Source organism: Ovis aries, chromosome 12 (assembly GCF_016772045.2).
Source record: "Ovis aries strain OAR_USU_Benz2616 breed Rambouillet chromosome 12, ARS-UI_Ramb_v3.0, whole genome shotgun sequence".
Taxonomy (NCBI): domain Eukaryota; kingdom Metazoa; phylum Chordata; class Mammalia; order Artiodactyla; family Bovidae; genus Ovis; species Ovis aries.
This window is the reverse complement of record NC_056065.1, coordinates 30,334,072-30,349,506: the sequence shown is the minus strand read 5'-3', so window position 1 is coordinate 30,349,506 and position 15,435 is coordinate 30,334,072. Positions and strand designations below refer to the sequence as shown.

At 39.2% G+C, this 15,435-nt stretch overlaps 2 protein-coding genes across 6 annotated transcripts in view; both read right to left on the bottom strand.

The window, feature by feature from the left end:
• SMYD3 (SET and MYND domain containing 3) overlaps window positions 1-15,435 on the bottom strand; it is a 770,036-nt gene that overhangs the window by 524,642 nt on the left and 229,959 nt on the right. The window lies entirely within an intron of this gene.
• LOC101103178 (zinc finger Ran-binding domain-containing protein 2) lies at window positions 11,634-14,513 on the bottom strand. 2 transcript variants are annotated; one of them, XM_027976326.3, is made up of 2 exons: window positions 13,565-14,513; window positions 13,362-13,490 (listed from the first exon to the last, which is right to left on the bottom strand). In XM_027976326.3, exons 1-2 carry the CDS (start codon window positions 14,489-14,491, stop codon window positions 13,425-13,427), a joined length of 993 nt encoding a protein of 330 aa, XP_027832127.1. In that variant the 5' UTR covers window positions 14,492-14,513; the 3' UTR covers window positions 13,362-13,424. The 2 variants fall into 2 exon arrangements, with proteins under 2 accessions (XP_027832126.1, XP_027832127.1); XM_027976325.3 differs by having other exon boundaries at window positions 11,634-14,513.

The following is a 15,435-nucleotide window of genomic DNA, read 5'->3' as shown; positions in this document are numbered from 1 at the left end:
TATTTATAAATGTATGCATATATGTGGGCTTCCCTGATGGCTCAGAGGGGAAAGAATCCACCTGCAATGCAGGAGACACAGGAGATGCTGGTTCGATCCCTGGGTAGGGAAGATGCCCTACAGGAGGAAATGGCAACCCAATCCAGTATTCTTGCCTGAGAAAGCTTAGGCACAGAGGAACCTGGCGGGCTATAGTCCAAAGGGGCACAAAGAGTCAGATACTAATGAGCAAGTAAGCACACACACACACATATATATGTAAAAAAAATATGAGCATGTATCATATACATAACATATAATATATATATATATATTTGTATATATATATATATACAAATGTTGGAACCAGCAGTAACCCTATTGGTTTCCTTGTTAATAAGTTAATAAATCATTGACACACTTTAGTCTGCATTTCTATGACTCAAGTTCTAACTTCTTGAAAATTATTCCTTGATATTATACTTTCTTTGCAGATCTAACAGTGTACACAAATCTACCCTCCCAATGACCTTGATCTCAAACAGGTCTTTTACAAAATAATTCAAGTAAAGTGCTGAGTACAGTTCAGAGCACATAGAAAATGCTCAGTAAATGTGTTCACAGCTGCTAGTAGTTGGCAGGGATTTTACGTGTCTACAAGTGGCCATAGAATCACCAACAGGAATTCAAAGCAAGAATCGAGGATGACCCAGGTCACCCTCAGTTACATGGAAGAATTCAGTTACAGGGAAGTCTCCCTCAGTTGAGGCCATTTGCAAATATTATGGATAGAGAAAGCCACTCTGTTCAAAATAATTCCCCAACTATCAATGTAGATGATGAGAATCACTTGGGTGTTTATCACAATAGGTATGTGGGCCTATGGGGAGAAAACAGTGATAACTTAATAAAATTAAGTACACTGATCTTAAAGAACCCATCTCCTTGGTGACCAAAAGGATGTTCTTCCATACTTAAAGGGGATACTTGAACAATATTCAAAACTTCAGTGATTGACACGGTTCTAGAAGAAAAGGCAACAGAGTAAAGTTAACTATACTGGTGTGTGAGCAGAGAGGAAGCTCGTCAAGGGAGGGAGCAAAAGCTCCCAGAAAGCAAAAGTATAGTTAATTTCTTAAATTATAAACTCCATAGGTATGACTTTTCTACAGGAAGTTTCTTCACAAATGAAGTGCACCTGTAAAAACAAAACCTTGTCTAAATTAAAAATGGACTTATAAGAAACTTCAAGACTTGACTTTGACTTTAACTCAGGGGGTGAGAATTTCAGACACATCAACACACTATGAAGCCCATAGCCATCGGATGCCCTTCATTCCACTGCTTTTCTTTCAAGTGTCTGGAGCTCAGTTTTCATACTATCAATAAGCAATACCAGGACTATCTCAACAGAAGGAACCAACGTACACAAGCCCCACAAAATAAAGAAGGAAAACCCTGCAGCATTCTTTTTCCCAAGTTTATCTTTTCCTTTGTCCAGATTGGGGGGTGGGGGGAAGCTAGCTTTATTCTGAAATAAAAACATGTGAGCTGCACAATTTTCATAATTTACCAACCTGACATCTTAATCAATTATCCTATCACCAAATACAGAACAGCTGAAAGAAAAGTTATAATAAATCTCTGATTTATTTATTTATAAATAAGTATATTATTTATATTTATTATATATACTTCTTTTCAGACAGGCAGTTTTCCACATTAAAAAATATCTAATTTCCCCTGTTTAAAAAATTAGACTATTTGTTACCTCACAATGATTCAATTAAGAAAGCTTTTAAGTACAACAGAAAATATGGAAATTAATAAAGCGATTTTAATGAAAAGAAAGAAAGCTTTGAGAATACTGGTGTTTCTATATCCTACAGAATGTTGATGATATGGTCAAAATGAGCATCAGCTATAAATAATGTGTACAGCTTGCTAACAAATTACAAAAATGTTCCCCTTTGGTTTCTTTTCTGACTACTTGTAAAATAATATTCACACACAAATTTACAATTCAAATTCGATGTCTTATGAGTACATTTTGCAGATCATGCTCTGAGAAGGGAGACAGTAAGCTGACAGTTGCACAGAAAGTATAATCTGCTCCTGGCATTTAGCCAGAAACACTAGACCAAATGTTTAGAGACCACGAGGCATCTAACAAGCCCAGGGCAGCATCTGGACTCCTCAGTACTAGTTGTTGCTATTTATATTTGGACCTCCAAATAAAGGGATAAATACATCTGAAATTCACGCAAATTAAAATGTATTTATTTTACTTATAGGAGACAGAAAAGGAAGCAACTTGAAGGCCCTTCGGGAACATTTGCAACAGCACTGACAAGAAGTCCCAGTGATTTCAGCAACACTAATAAACATATGTCTGCACCTATGTTCAGCTGTAATTTACACATTAAGTATAAGCCTTTATTTTCATACTTGAGAAAACATGCCAAGTATTCACTATTTATTATCACAGTTAACTTGCAGAATGAGAAAGCTAATTATCATAGAAAGAAGAAAATATTGGTCTTGGGAAAAAAATGAATTTGATTATCATACAGGTAGGTCGTAAAGGAGTCATGACAACCTCCCACAACTAATCCAGTATGTCTGGACCTTGAACTTGCTATAACTGTCACATACTGAGCAGACATGATCTCTATATGGGCAAATGTAAGGCTAATAAAAATCCGCTCCAACATACAAGTCACTCCAGCACACTACAATGTAATTTTTGCAGCTATGTGCTGTAATACACCACATGACACAGCGAAAGGTATGACAATTACATCTTTCTTAAAGCACTGTGAGCAGGTATTGTCAACCTACTTCTTGAGATCATTCAGGGGTTAAAAGGTCTCGCAGAACTAGCAGTCTGCATTCTTATCAGGGACTGAGCAAAGACAGAGGGAGATCAGGCAGGGGTGAGGGGAACTGAAAAATGTAAGGGAAGAAGTCAAGAGACAACCATCTTCAAGAAAATAAATTTAGCTGGCGTGAAGACTGAAGCATGAGTTGAGAAAACCTGCAGATAAAATCGAGGAGGATTGCACACAACAACAATCTAGCTGCCACAGTGGGTAAAATACCTTTCTCACTGCATCTATAGTAGGAATGCCCACTGCAGACAAACCAGATCACATCTGATACTGATTTTATACTTGGTGGCAACTATAAGGCCAACCTGCAGCTCCTCACCAGGAATGGAGTGTGAATCCCTAAACGACATCATATCACCCCCTCAAGACAGTGATGGGGCCACAGTCTTATAGGTAACCTCATCAAGAGTCTCAGAACTAGCAGTCCACTTCTGAGCTATGTTGATTGCCATTTTGTACAACAAATCATTCACCTGTACACATACTATGTACTTTCGTATTTACTAATGGTTCATTGGCACCTCAGAGTGCTTCCAAAAGGCTACTTTAATATAAATGTGGTCAAAGTAAATTTTTTATTAAACTGTGAGTTATATTAAGCCATTATCTGAAGGTGAGTTTAAAAAAACTACAGGACTGTGAGGTCAAAATAATATAACATAGTATAATGTGGGCATTGTTGTTGTTTAGCTGCGAAGTGGTGTCCGACATTTTGCAACCCCGTGGACTGTAGCCCGCCGGGCTCCTCTGTCCATGGAATTTCCCAGGCAAGAATACTGCAGTGTGTTGCCATTTCCCTCTCCAGGGGCAGATGCCCATGTATTTCTCTTTTGAGGATATAGGACACTTTAAGGCTCTCCAACTGGTGAGGCCACGCTGGTATGTCTTCTAGCATACACAGTGGAACAACCCACAGTAGCCTCAGGAGGGAAGTGTCTCTTCCAGGACTCAAGGCTAATCCCTTTGCTTTCACCTCAGAAATCTCACTTCATCACCAGTGACCATCTACCCCACTTACCTTTAAATATGCATCCAAGCTCAAATCTCTTTAAAACAACAAACCAATGAACCAAAACATTGCATTCCCTTTTTAACTACCATCCTATTTATTTTTATTTGTAGCCAAAATTCGTAAAAAGATTCAGCATTCATCACTCTAACCACTAAAGGATTCTTTACCGTTGAAATCAATTAACACTTTTTAGTCTTCATCACAATTGACTTCTCTACTGCATGAGACTGTGGACTTCAATCTTGAAATGTCTTTTTCTCCCATGGTTTCTATGACTTTTTTCTCTAGATTTTCCTCTGCCTTTTCCTCTCAATCAGTCACCATACCTGGCTTCTCTTTCTTTTCAGCTAGTCTCTTAAATGGGAGCTTCCCTGTTGGCTCAGCAGGTGAAGAATCTGCCTGGAATGCAATGGATCTCCTGCAATGCAAGAGTTGCAAGAGATGTGGGTTTGATTCCTGGGTTGGGAAGATTCCCCTGGAGCAGGAAATGGCAACCCACTCCAGGATTCTTGCCTGGAAAAGCCCATGGACAGAAAAGTCCAGCAGGCTACAGTCCATAGAGCTGAGGAGCTGGAAGACTGAACACACATGCAATCAGCCTCGCAAATATTCCTGCTCCACAGAGTTCCACCCATATGCTTACTGTTTTCGTTGTTTCCACCATGTCCCTGCAGTATTTGTACCTCCGCAGAATAAGCAATCCTCTCTATATTTATGAGAATATATACTATATTCTCAAGTCTCAATTTCCTACCCAAACTGTTCTTGAGATTCAGCTGCATATATCCAGTTTCCTGACAAATACATCCACCCAGATATCCCACAAACATCTCACACTCAACATATCCAAAGTGAAATTCATGATCTATATAGGCAACTCCCTCTCCACTTCCTCTCTCTCCTATTCTCAACTCCCCAGGCTGTATTCATTGTCTTTCTAGGGCACTACCACTCTCTCCCCAGTGTGCCACGTTAGAAACCTGGGCATCCTCACTCCTTTCTTTCTAACCCGCACAGTGGGCAGCTTCCAAGTGCTAGCAATTCCACCTTCTCAAAATATTCCCATTCCTTCCCTCTTCCCTTCTCATGGCCATAGTTACCACTGCCACAGTACAGGACCACATCATTTCTTGACCTGGTAACTAGCAGTCTTCTGGTCTCAGCTTTACTCTCTTCCCATCATCCTCCAAACTGAGACAGAAAGAGCTTCTGAAGCACACATCTCACCTACCAAATCCCATTTCCCTTGTCAACTTAAATGGGGACTTCCTTGGTGGTCCAGCAGATAAGAACCTGCCTTCTAAGGCAGGGAACATGGGTTAGATCCCTGGACAGGGAACTAAGATCCCATATGCCTATGGCACAACCAACCCCATGTGCTACAACTAAAGAGCCTGCAAGCTCTAGCAAGAAGCCTGTGCGCCACGACAAAAGAAATCTGCAAGCCCCACAACCAGAGAAAGCCCATGTGCCACAACGAAGACCCAGGCCAGCTAAAAAGAAAAGAATATGTATATACAGATGTTTTCCTTCAGGACAAGGCCCAACGCCTTGGCTCCAGCCTATCCTCAGCCTCATTTCTAAGCAAGTTCCTACATCCTGCCCATGCTGAACTATTTAGCAGTTTCCTGAAAACAGCATCTTTTATATCTGTGCCTTGACATATACTGCTTCTCTGACTGACAACTTTTGTCCCAAATTTACCTAGCTGCAAAGACTTTTCCATGGAGAAGGAAATGGCAGACCACTCCAGTATTCTTGCCTAGAAAATCCCATGGACAGAGGAACCTGGTGGGCTGCAGTCCATAGGCTGCAGAGTCAGGCACGACGGAGCAACTAACACTGAACACTGAAAGGCTTTCCTATAGCCCCCCCAGGCTCCTACAGCCTGGGGGTAATGCCCTTCCCATGTGCTCTAAGGGCAGGAGCCCCCTGTGAATAGTAGGCAGTACTGTGACTCTCATATTTGAAGAAATAAACCAATAGTTTATATGACAAGCATGGCAGGCACTCAATGACTTTCAAAGAATGTAAGACGAACAAATAATAATTTGGCTTGACTCAACTGGTATAACAGCTGTAGAACCTAAAGAGTTTATGACAAATTAAACTTACTCAGCACTTCAGAGTAACATATTTCTTGTTATTTTTAAGTATTAATAAAGGCTCAAAGAAGGGACCAGTCTCCAGGCCTTAATAACTTATCTTGATAGAAATATCACATATTCTTAGAGGAGTTCATATACCCTCCACAGGGTCTGACTATCCAGGCCACTGGCTAAGTCTGTCTTACTCATCTCTGCATACATGAGTCCCTGGCACAGGGTGTCACTCACAAAGTTTGATAAAGGCCTAATGAATGAGATATTATAAAGGAAAGTATAGAAACAAATAGGGCCAACCTTGTTGAAAAATTACTAATTTCTAATTTCTTGACTAGTCCAGATTTAGCTTATCAATAAGTGGTCAGCCTTCCTGAAGCCTGTATTTCCAAGAAGTATTCAGTTCAGCATTCACTTAATTCAACAAATATCCAGAGTCAGCTACACGCCAGCTACCATAGAAGGCACAACAATTGGCAGGGGAAGCAATGGAATGAGAAAAAGAACTGATTCCAAATCCACCTAGACATTTAATAGCTGTGAAATCTATGTGCCAATCAATTAAGCTCTCTGCTTATAAATGTCTTCATACATAAAGGAGAGTAAAATATGCATTTCACGGGGTTACTATGAGAGTTACATGAGATAATACATAAACCCATTATGGAATAAATCTATTAGTTCTTCCTATTATTCACTATGAATAAAAAACTCATGCTTCACTTTATTAAAATAAATCCATGAGATAAATAAGACAAGAATTAATATTCCCACTTATCATTTTTAAAAACTTGTCCCAGGGAATCGAAGCTATTTTCCCAAGACCACTCATGCAGCTGGTTGACAGCAAAACCTTTGGTGTCAGGTACAATACTGTGGTTCTCTTTACTTAGTGTCTCTTACAAACCTCACTGGTGCCAACTCTAGAAGACCTGACACCAAAGAAAGGGAGAAAGTCTAAGCTGAGAAAGTATAAGTCTTCCTAACATAGTAGCTGAGGGGTTGATGAGCAAATGAAGTGTTTAAATGAATGGTTTCCCTGCTAAAGAATTAAAGTTTTCTTAGCAAACACAGGGTACTGCCAACTATAAGACACACCATAAAGTTATTACAGTCAGGGGAAGGTCCCCAATGTCGTAAGTTTTGCTTCAACAAGAAAATTCTAATATTAAAAACTGTCAGGTTGCCATAGTAACAATCTATTTGCAATCATGATGCTGGTAGAATTCCGTTATATTTCTCTCAAAGACAAGTAAACTAGATGTAGCCAAGGAATTTAATAAAAGTATCTGCTGGACCAAAAGCCAAGATATGACCATCTTTAGATGATATGACAGGATTTAAATACACAGCAAGAGACCCTCAGGTTACAATGAGCTCCATCAATAAAATTAAAACATTTTGACCTTGACACCAACACAAGGTATAGCTATATTATCTGGAAAACTCAACTCTCTGAGTACAAAAAAATAAATCATTAAACAACCGAGATGACAGCCACGGAACAAGAAAGTCAGAATTCATCAAAAGCAGAACAAAATCAATCCTCAAGGGAAGTATGAATTATAAAGACGAAATTTCTCACAGGAAGCTCAAGGGCTTCATTTCTGTGTTTTGTTCTGTGTGTATGTGTACACGTATTTGTTGTGGGCTGGGGGGCTGTAGTTTGAAATCCAGGACATCCTTGGATGATTTAACCTTCTACTTTTATCTAGAAAATATCAGAAGGACATATTCAAAATAAATTGATTCTAAACAAAAAAAAAAAGAGAGAGAGAGAGAGAAGAAAGTTACTGTTTTTAATTAGACCATTTTGAAGTCTGGACACGCAGACTGCTTAAGCACACAGGAACAATTTCTACAAAATCAGCAAAGCCTCAGCCGTGACTATGAAAATCATATAGATTTTCTCTCCTGTGAGCTTTTTAATATTTGTTTCTACAACAATCCAAGAAATGGTAACTTTTCCCCCACAACCTCAGCAGTGAACAAAGCATTCCTTTTCTGCTTGTAACGATTTCACAGAATAACATCTACATGCCCAATGTCCTCAAAGACAGCCAGAATAAAAATCTGCACTCCCTCTACGACAACAATAAACTGGCTTTGTTAGAAAGAATCAACATGCATAGAAAATTTCCTGAAGAAATTTTCCTGCTCATTGGCCAGCTCTTTTCTTATGCAGAATTATAAATAACTTAATTTTGGTAATATTTTTATATTATATATACTATTATATCAGTTCAGTTCAGTCGCTGAGTCGTGTCCAACTCTTTGCGACCACATGAATCACAGCACGCCAGGCCTCCCTGTCCATCACCAACTCACTTATATGTAACACCATCGATTTTTACAAACATAACTATTTATATACAAAATAACTCCCTTGCTTTCTTAAACATAGGCCTGAAAACTATGTGTAGTCAAATTTTCTATATGTCATATTTTCCCTCTACCTTTTTAAAAATAAAACTACAGAACATGTCCCCAGATTCTCTGAAAAGAATTGGCTAAAGACACCTTTTCAAAATAACAGTTAATGTTAAAGAAAACTTTAAAATCTAGTATCTTAAATTTTATTAAACTGAAACAAAATATTAACAATGCAAATAACAACTATAGCTTGCACAGACTACATACTTTTGTTTATTGTTTTTAAAGATTATGGAGATTAAGTGAAAATCATTCAGTGATGTCCTACTCTTTACGACTCCATGGACTATACAGTCCATGAAATTCTCCAGGCCAGAAACTGGAGTAGGTAGGCTTTCCCTTCTTCACTGGATCTTCCCAACCTAGGAATTGAAATGGGGCCTCCTGCATTGCAGGTGGATTCTTTACCAACTGAGCTATCAGGGAAGACCTTATGGAGATTAAGATTAAGACCAAAGGTTTCTAGGTAGAGGAACATAGATGGAAGGAGATCAAACCAGTCAACCTGAAGGAAATCAACCTTGAATATTCACTGGAAGGACTGATGCTGCAGCTGAAGCTCCAATACTCTGGCCACCTGATTCAAAGAGCTGACTCATCAGAAAAGACCCTGATGCTGGGAAAGATTGAGGGCAGGAGGAGAAGGGGACAACAGAGGATGAGAGGGCTGGATGGCCTCACCAACTCGATGGACATTTGAGCAAGTTCTGGGAGATGGCAAAGGACAGGGAATCCATGGGGTCGCAAAGAATCAGACACAACTTGGCCACTGAACAACAACATTAAATGATAAAGGAAATATATGAGTGAGTAAAAATTTCAGGGAAAGTGCTAGATAATCATTCACTCTTTTAATAAATTGAAAAGCGAGGTGGGGATATGTGGTAAAAGAGTCGGAAGTTGGAAATGCAGGGTTGGAACTGAGGGGAGCTGTCTGCAGAAGAGATAAAGATGCACTTATTGGTGAACAAGCACCAACTAAATCTAAAAGAGAGGATGATCAGTTCAGTTCAGTTCAGTCACTCAGTCGTGTCCGACTCTTTGCGACCCCATGAATTGCAGCACGCCAGGCCTCCCTGTCCATCACCAACTCCCAGAGTCTAGCCAAACCCATGTCCATCAAGTCGGTGATGCCATCCAAACATCTCATCCATTGTCCCCTTCCCCTCCTGCCCTCAATCTTTCCCAGCATCAGGGTCTTTTCAAATGAGTCAGCTCTTCCCATCAGGTGGCCAAACAAAGCATTGGCGTTTCAGCTTCAACATCAGGCCTTCCAATGAACACCCAGGACTTTCCTTTAGGACGGACTGGTCGGATCTCCTTGCAGTCCAAGGGACTCTCAAGAGTCTTCTCCAACACCACAGTTCAAGAGCATTAATTCTTTGCACTCAGCTTTCTTTATAGTCCAACTCTCACATCCATATATGCTGCTGCTGCTGCTGCTAAGTCGCTTCAGTCATGTCCGACTCTGTGTGACCCCATAGACGGCAGCCCACTAGGCTCCTCTGTCCCTTGGATTCTCCAGCCAAGAATACTGGAGTGGGCTGCCATTTCCTTCTCCAATGCATGAAAATGAAAAGTGAAAGTGAAGTCACTCAGTCATGCCCGACTCTTAGCAACCTCATGGACTGCAGCCTACCAGGTTCCTCCATCTGTGGGATTTTCCAGGCAAGGGTACTGGATTGGGTTGCCATTGCCTTCTCCGATCCATACATGACCACTGGAAAAGCCATAGCCTTGACTAGATGGATCTTTGTTGGCAAAGAAATGTCTTTGCTTTTGAATATGCTATCTAGGTTGATCATAACTTTCCTTCTAAGGAGTAAGCATCTTTTAATTTCATGGCTGCAATCACCATCTGCACTGATTTTGGAGCCCCAAAAGTGAAAGTCAGCCACTGTTTCCACTGTTTCCCCATCTATTTCCCATGAAGTGATGGGGCCAGATGCCATGATCTTCGTTTTCTGAATGTTGAGCTTTAAGCCAACTTTTTCACTCTCCTCTTTCACTTTCATCAAGAAGCCTTTTAGCTCCTCTTCACTTTCTGCCATAAGGGTGGTGTCATCTGCATATCTGAGGTGATTGATATTTCTCCCGGCAGTCGTGATTCCAGCTTGTGTTTCTTCCAGCCTAGCGTTTCTCATGATGTACTCTGCATATAAGTCGAATAAGCAGGGTGACAATATACAGCCTTGACGTACTCCTTTTTCTATTTGGAACCAGTCTGTTGTTCCATGTCCAGTTCTAACTGTTTCTTCCTGACCTGCATACAGATTTCTCAAGAGGCAGGTTAGATGGTCTGGTATTCCCATCTCTTTCAGAATTTTCCATAGTTTATTGTGATCCACACAGTCAAAGGCTTTGGCATAGTCAATAAAGCAGAAATAGATGTTTTTCTGGAACTCTATTGATTTTTCCATGATCCAGCAGATGTTGGCAATTTGATCTCTGGTTCCTCTGCCTTTTCGAAAACCAGCCTGAACATCTGGAAGTTCGCAGTTCACGTCTTGCTGAAGCCTGGCTTGGAGAATTTTGAGCATTACTTTACTAGTGTGAGATGAGTGCAATTGTGCAGTAGTTTGAGCATTTTTTGGCATTGCCTTTCTTTGAGATTGGAATGAAAGCTGACCTTTTGCAGTCCTGTGGCCACTGCTGAGTTTTCCAAATTTGCTGGTATATTGAGTGCAGCACTTCACCACATCATCTTTCAGGATTTGAAATAGCTCAACTGGAATTCGATCACCTCCACTAGCTTTGTTCATAGTAATGCTTTCTTAGGATGATATCCCTTAGGAAAACATTGTGAAAAGAGAGCAATAAAGAGAAATAAAGATAAACCTTGAGGGAGATCAAATATTTAAAGGTAGGAGGATTTTTAAAAACTAGGTGAGAAAAGTATCTTGGAAGTTCTAAGAGGAGAGTTTCAAGAAGAGAGCAGTCAACAATATATGCCTCAAAGAGCTCAGCAGAACATAGTGACAGAAAAGGCATAATGGGATCTGTACTTAGGATGTAACTAGGAGTATTAGTGAAGTCATTTTCAATATAGTAGTTGAGGCTTGGCCTCAAAGGATAGAGAGTGAGACTATGGAAACAACACATCAAGATTTGTTGTATTCTTTGCCCTTAACATGAAAATCGGAAACCTCAACAAATAAAAGTTTGTGTTTCTGGACTATATAATAACCACTCTTATGTGAAAGAAACAATAGCAGATTTGTTTGTTTTTTTTTTTCAGAGCTTAAAAATTCTAATTTATTTCTAACAAACATCACTTGATGCTTGACTCACAAGCTTTATTTACATTTGTCTACAGCATCATTTCCTTATGAAATATACTAGTACAGCTTAAACCAAATAAAATCATAATCATTCAAATTGTCTGTAAACTACTATTAGCTAAGTTTATAACCTTGCATTTGCTTATTAGTACAGTCAAAGTTTTAAATACAGAAAGCACAAGAATAAACCAACAATAGCATGTAGAATCTAGAAGATCATCTGGGCAATTTAGAAGGTGGACTTTCAAGAAGTCTGAGGCACAATTACAAGAGAGTAAAAGTTCTTGTGCAACCTACAGTAAATGTAGCAAAAAAAATTTAAGACATAAAAAAAGCAGGGGAAGTTCACTGTAAAAATATCATCAAAATATTTCTACATATGCTATTTTGCTTTCATCTTTAGATAAACTGAAGAGAAAAATCACTCATTTTAAAACAAAGAACAAATGTAGTTTTTATCTGTCTACTAAGTACCTTAAAACATTTTAATTTTCAGTTGCAGTAGACATGAATGTTAAGGAAAAACAAACAAAAAACAAAAACAAAAAATGTGGGTATTGATTTCCATGCACAAAAAGTTCCCAAGCACATCTGTCAACTTCCCTTAATATACTTACCTTGCATTGTCACTGAAGATACTGTTAAGAGAAACCTTTTTTTAAAAACCAGAAGACAAAATAGAGCTCAAATGACCAGGTTTTGAGAAATAAAACAAATCTTGAAAGTATTTTAAGCCATAAGTAATTTCAAGTGAATAGTAGCAATTATTTCTGCTTATGTCATGAGGAAATAAGCATTTGTTACTCAGGAGAAAATTTTGTGCAATGTTTAAACACCTTAAAGCAAATGTTCACTTAAATTCACAATGTCTTGTCTCTGTTGGTCTTATACCCAAAGAGAAATATATTCCAAAGCTTTCTTCAATTTATTCATTAACTAGGATTTAATTTTGTCTATCCTATTGTGTGATAACTGACTTTTTAAAAGGTATCACACAAAGGTTCTAAAAACATTAAACACTTATATATGTTTTTCTCATCAACCACATTAGTAGAGATGAACTGCTAGGCATTCTTGTTCAAAATCACTGTGTCAGAAAGGCAGAAACTAATATCTTTCTCCTCTGCAATTCACAAAACTTTTCTGTATTAAACTTGGTGGTGCAAGAAGTAAAACTAGATAGAGACAATGATTCTAAGGCACCCTTAACGGGGAATTTCAAAATAAAGAAGTTTCTAGTTAACTGTTTAACAATCTGTTAAACTTTTTCTAGTAAGAATCACTTTGAACCAGGTTAACAAACAGGCCGAGTCCTTTCCCCAGATTAACATAAACAGATTGTTTCCAACTACTTTACCACAGTCTTGCCTCCATGCCCAAAGTCCAGACAAGCCTAGATAATGCTCATAGTTGGAGATGAGAAAAACAAGAGTTTAAATTAGAAAACAAAGTACTTTGTTATAGCTGAGATGTTATAGCTTAAAAAAACAAATGGATGTAAATAATGAATGACAAACAAAGCATCTATTTTGGGACATCATGGCTTAAAATACTGTTTACTTTTAACTTCACAAATAAACACAGCTGTATTTTTCTGAAAAGCAATGAAAGGCATGCACCTCTACTAGCAGAGTTAGCACTTCTGACCAAGTAAGACACCAACTTCTTAAAAAATATGCTTCATGCATTATATTGGACTTTTTTTTAAGATGTAAATTTTAATACATTATTTCTTTTTTGAACTTGAACGGGAACCAGAATGGGATGATCCAGAAGGTGACCTGTGGTGCCTGGGTAAAGTAGTGGTGTTCCGAGGGGTTGGCCCTGGGCTCAGGGTTGTTTAGTGTTTTCACCAATCACCTGGCTTTCAGGTGACCGTGATCTTGTTCGTCTTTTTTTTCGATCACCAGATGAAGAAGATCTAGAACGACTTCTCTTTCTGTTCCTCTCAGGAGATGATGATGAACTTGAGTAAGATCTTTTTCGTGGGGAAGAAGAACCCCTGTGGGACCTGGAGCTGGATCTTGATTTCGACCCACGAGATCTCGAACGTTCTCTGGAACTGGAACGAGATCTTGACTGCGAACTGGAAGAACTTCTTGAACGCGACCTGGACCTAGACCTTGAACTGGAGGGGGAGGATGAGCGTGATGAAGATCGTGAGTGTGAAGACCGAGACTTTGAACGACTTCGTCTGTTAGATTTCTTTTTATTACTATCTTCTTCTTCACTGGCATCAAGATTATATTTTGAGAGATCAGCATCATCTTCATCCTCATCCTCATCTAATTTATATTTAGAAAGATCTTCATCCTCATCCTCTTCTTCTCCCTCAGACTCTTTATCTTCAACTTCCTTTAAAATAGATGCAGGACCAACTGCCTTCCCTCTGTATTTTTTCTTCTTACGTCCAAACTCATCATATTCACCATCAGATTCTTCTCTTTCTATGTATTCAACATTTTCTCTTTCATTAAAACCACCACCATATCCTGTTCTTTCTTCCAGTTTAGCATACTTTGGAGTATTACACATATTACACTCTGATCTTCTGGCCCAATTCACGTTACTGCAAGTTTTACACTGCCAGTCATTAGCACTAAATAAGCCTCGGCTCTTTTCTGCGAGTGTCTTTCCTATTTCAGTGCCCCCTGCTTTCATCATCTTAGCCTCAGTTGTTTTCTCTCGACCACATCTATTACAGCTAGTTCTTCTAGCAAAGTTTACATTTCCACATTTTTTGTCCGGGCAAATCCAGTCACCGTCACTGACTCTGAAATTCTTGGTCGACATCTTGGACGCCGCCACCACAACCACCCCAGCAGATTTGTTTTTTTTTTTTTTTTTTTATTTTTTTTTTAATTTTTTAAATTTTAAAATCTTTAATTCTTACATGCATTCCCAAACATGAACCCCCCTCCCACCTCCCTCCCCATAACATCTTTCTGGGTCATCCCCATGCACCAGCCCCAAGCATGCTGCATCCTGCGTCAGACATAGACTGGCGATTCAATTCACATGATAGTATACATGTTAGAATGGCATTCTCCCAAATCATTCCACCCTCTCCCTCTCCCTCTGAGTCCAAAAGTCCGTTATACACATCTGTGTCTCTTTCCCTGTCTTGCATACAGGGTCGTCATTGCCATCTTCCTAAATTCCATATATATGTGTTAGTATACTGTATTGGTGTTTTTCTTTCTGGCTTACTTCACTCTGTATAATCGGCTCCAGTTTCATCCATCTCAACAGAACTGATTCAAATGAATTCTTTTTAACGGCTGAGTAATACTCCATTGTGTATATGTACCACAGCTTTCTTATCCATTCATCTGCTGATGGACATCTAGGTTGTTTCCATGTCCTGGCTATTATAAACAGTGCTGCGATGAACATTGGGGTACATGTGTCTCTTTCAATTCTGGTTTCCTCGGTGTGTATACCCAGAAGTGGGATTGCTGGGTCATAAGGTAGTTCTATTTGCAATTTTTAAGGAATCTCCACACTGTTCTCCATAGTGGCTATACTAGTTTGCATTCCCACCAACAGTGTAGGAGGGTTCCCTTTTCTCCACACCCTCTCCAGCATTTATTGCTTGCAGATTTTTGGATCGCAGCCATTCTGACTGGTGTGAAGTGGTACCTCATTGTGGTTTTGATTTGCATTTCTCTAATAATGAGTGATGTTGAGCATCTTTTCATGTGTTTGTTAGCCATCCGTATGTCTTCTTTGGAGAA